Source organism: Propithecus coquereli, unplaced genomic scaffold, assembly GCF_000956105.1.
Source record: "Propithecus coquereli isolate 6110/MARCELLA unplaced genomic scaffold, Pcoq_1.0 Scaffold230, whole genome shotgun sequence".
Classification (NCBI taxonomy): Eukaryota; Metazoa; Chordata; class Mammalia; order Primates; family Indriidae; genus Propithecus; species Propithecus coquereli.
The window spans coordinates 913,076-917,330 of record NW_012147842.1 but is presented as its reverse complement, the minus strand read 5'-3'; the positions used below and the strand labels follow the sequence as shown (position 1 = coordinate 917,330).

Sequence of the window (4,255 nt, the reverse complement as noted above, 5' to 3'; positions counted from 1 at the left end):
TTTGCTTTTCAAGAGCTTAATAATATAGTTCTACATTATAATTTTAGCTTTGAAAAGACTTAAGTTACTTTGAGTGCAAATTGGCAAATAATGTAGGTCTTGGTTTTTTACATTTTAGGCAGCCGTTGTCGTGCAAGGTATCATGGGACCTTAAAAATGACCATGTAAGCTGAAAATATCCAAAGAGATCTTAGTATCTTAATATCAATGGGGAAAATTTTGATTGTTTCATGACCTTTGCAGTATTTTGTCAAAACTGTAACTATCTTATTGTCCATTACGAATTTGTGAGGAAATGAATAAAACTAATATTTATTTAGTACATTGTAACTTCAGTTCATTGTAATTTAGGTTAGAAATATTAAGCATTAAAGTGCTTTAGTTCTTTGTAAAAAACTATCAAAAGTAGTTTGAACAGTGCCTGCCTTCTTGTCAGCTATAACTTACGATACAGAATAAGCATCTTTTGGCGAATCGTCATACTGCTTGCTAAGCTTGGATCATTTAAAATTAAATATATGTAAGGCATGGCCGGGTATGGTGGCTCAGCCTGTAATCCTAGGGCATGATATAGAAGATATTTGTAAATTCAAGTGTCTATAGAAACTCATAAATGATAAAATACCAAAACTGTAGCTCTCTGGCAGTAAGAGATTTTAAAAAGTTAAAGGAAATAGGAAGATAAACTGCAAGCAAAGACATGGGGGCAGAAATTATGTGTTATCGATACAGGAAATTTGTCTGATACTGAAAAGCATTCATCTTGGCAAAATGGGACTAGATTGGGGTCACCTTCAATGTTAGAATAACTTTTCACTTATTCATGCTGCCTGGCCTGGCCTGGCCTATCAGGGTGCGGGCGGCGGCCACAGCACCATGTCCCTGCAGTACCGGGCCGAGGAGACGCCCCTCGCCCGCAGTGACCGCGGGGCTGATTGGTTTCCAAAGGACTTCGCCATGGCATGGAGGAGGAGGCGATGGTAGCGGGGTTGGGACGGGGACCAGCGTGGGCTGTGGTGAGGTGGGGTGGGGTAGGGCTGGGGATGATAGCTCCAAGACCCCCCCAAAAAAAGGATTCTGCTCATGGGGCTCTGCGGCAAGTCCTCCATCCAGAAGGTGGCGTTTCATAAGATGTCATCCAATGAGACCCTCTTTTTGGAAAGTACCAATAAGATTTACAAAGAGGACATTTCCAATAGTTCCTTTGTAAATTTCCAGATACGGGATTTTCCTGGACAAATGGACTTTTTTGACCCAACATCTGACTATGAGATGATCTTCAGGGGAGCAGGAGCATTGATCTATGTCACTGGTGCACAGGGTGACTACCTGGAGGCTTTAACAAGACTTCGCATTACTGTTCCTAAAGCCTACAAAGTTCAGCCAGACATGAATTTTGAGCTTTTTATTCACAAAGATGATGGTCTCTCTGATGATCACAAAATAGAAACACAGAGGAACATTCATCAAAGGGCCAATGATGACCTTGCAGATGCTGGGCTAGAAAAACTCCACCTTAGCTTTTATTTGACTAGTAACTAGGACCATTCAACATTTGAAGCCCTTAGTAAGGTGGTGCAGAAACTCATCCCACAACTGCAGACCTTGGAAAACCTATTAAATATCTTTATATCAAATTCAAATATTGAAAAAGCTTTTCTCTTCGATGTTGTCAACAAAACCTACATTGCAACAGACGTTCCCCTGTGGATATGCAGTCTCATGAACTTTGCTATGACATGATTGATGTCGTGATTGACGTGTCTTGCGTACATGGGTTAAAGGAAGACGGAAGTGGAAGTGCTTAAGACAAAACATCTATGGCAATTATCAAGCTGAATAATACAACTGTCCTTTATTTAAAGGAGGTGACTACATTTGTGGCACTGGTCTGCATTCTTAGGGAAGAAAGCTTTGAACAGAAAGGTTTAATAGACTGCAATTTCCACTGTTTCTGAAAAGCTATTCATGAGGTTTTTCAAGTGGGTGTGACTTCTCAGGGGAGCTGTGGTCACCACACCAGTGCCCCCAGCCTGAAAGCGTTGACACACCATGGCACACAATGGCGAAACGCCATCTAGTCTGAATCCCAGCGCTGGGGCTCTGTGCCCGCTCACTCCACTCCAGGGTCAGATGCCACGTGCTACAGAACATGGGAGCTCCTGCTTGTGGGAATCTGGTGCCTGTCCCACTGGAGACAAGGGGTAGAGTTTCTCATTTGGTTGAAAACCCTTTCAACCAGTGGTGTACGACTGGCTGAGGACTACAGTAGTTTGGCTCACCTGTATTTTCAATCGTTTCAAAGTAACATGATTGTTCTGCACGGCAACAAAAGAATCATATGTCAACCAATGGTCACGTATATCAGAAAAAGGAAACTTCTGTCACAATGGAAGCTAACAATTCTCCAAATTAGAATCATATTTTTGAGCTGGAAGCTATTCATTAAATAAATGGTATTGCAATCTACTTCTTATCAACTGCTACTTCAACACAATCTCCCCCTTTGAAAAACTCATTTTCCTGTTGATACAGAATGTGTACCAATGACTAAAATACAACAAAACAAATATTGTAATAAAGAAATGTGCCAAGTGCTATTGGAATGCAGAAGTGAGAGTAGTATCTTTTCCCTTGGAGATGGAGAAGGCTTTAGGGAATCACAAAATCTTCACCATTAACCTGGATCTTGAAGGATGCGTAGGACATTGCCATATAAACAAGGGGGAGGAAGGGCATCCAAGCACAGAGTACAGTGGTTGAAAAGGTATGCGATGATAAGGAAGATCACAGGGAGGCAACTGAGAGTAAACAAAATTACTGGAGCAGAGGGTATTTTGAGGAGTTGCGATTTAAAAGGCCCTATTAAGAAGGACATTGTGTGCCATGCTTGAGCACATTGTTGGTACTCCATAAATATTTAGTGTTCATTGAAAAAACGAAAGAAGGAATCTCAAAAGCAATGACAGTCTTTAAAGTGTTTCAAGCAGGGGAGTCTCGATTAGGTTGCATGTTAAATAAATTAGAGAATAAAAAGAATAGAAATCAGCAGACTACTTAGAAGCGTATTGCAGCTCTTCAGACAAGAAGTCATTTAGTCCGTCACCTCATTTCATAGGCAAGGAAGCTGGGATTCCAGAGAAGTTAAATTTCTTGTTCAAGGTCTCAGAGCTGGTTAGCAGCAAAATTGGCTTCTCTCCCTGTGCTCAGACATTTTTTCTACTACATTTCCTTACTTACACATTCATTATTCACTGCCCAATATTCGAAATATCTATAAGAGGATTTCCATTGTAATGATGCCATGGTACAATGATGTTGATAATTGTAGACAGATCTAACTGGCTAGTAATATTTAACCAAGATTTTTGCATTTTGTAGTGTTTTTTTTTTAGAGGGACATAATTTGATATATTAAATATCATAATTTGGTATATTAAAGATGAATTTGACTTACAAATTAGCAGGTAAAAGTAACTTACAATGTCTGATGAACTGTTTTTTTTTAATTTTGCTTATTTTTAAAAAAATATGTAAGAAAGACATAATTAACCAGATGGTTATTTCACAAAAATGTTCCCGTCTTTACGTATTTTTCTAGAGGCATTCATTTCTCTCTCCCATGAGACTCTCCAGCCATAAAGTCAGTAACTAATTTTCTCATACTCCAATTTTCAGCATCCAGTCTTCCTCCTCTTCCTTCCTTTCACTTCCTTCCTGTATTACATCAGTTACCAGTTGCCAAGAAAATGGATTAGGTCATTTATCCTACTGGGAAGTTTTCCTATGCCATTTAACTCATTTTCTTAGTACACTGAAACTAAAAAATAGTTATGGTTTTTGTCTCAAAAAATTAAATTAGACTTAAGCAGAGAGATCAGGCATGATAAAAAAATTAGGTTGGACTTTTATCATTTGAAGGTTTGGGTAGCAAGAAGCAGGTCTAGACTCATTATAAAGGCAAAGCAGTAATTTTGAATCTTCAACTCCCAATTTCTGTTACAAACTGTTTTCATTTTGATAATGCATCTGAAAACTCTTCTCTGATTTACTGAGTATCAGTCTGTATTGTTCTACTCGCTTTGTAGACACTTTAGCTCCCATAGCTACAGTTGCAGGATCAGTGGGACCCATACTGGTGGAGAAAACCATGTGTTTTTTCCATTAGGAGAGGATGATCAGACTGAAGATTCCTTGCTTGCTTTGATTTTTGAGAATAGGCTGATCTTACTGGGCCCATGCTTTCCAAAATATA

General features: G+C 39.2%; 1 protein-coding gene and 1 pseudogene across 1 annotated transcript in view; one reads left to right on the top strand and one right to left on the bottom strand.

Annotated features, from left to right (window-relative positions):
* CENPC (centromere protein C) overlaps window positions 1–959 on the bottom strand; it is a 105,556-nt gene extending 104,597 nt beyond the window's left edge. The window contains 1 exon segment of the mRNA XM_012645340.1: window positions 876–959. Within this exon segment, the coding sequence (XP_012500794.1) occupies window positions 876–959 (84 nt within the window).
* A 118-nt stretch (window positions 960–1,077) lies between these two features.
* Window positions 1,078–2,081, top strand: LOC105811199 (annotated as a pseudogene).
* Window positions 2,082–4,255: the final 2,174 nt, after the last annotated feature.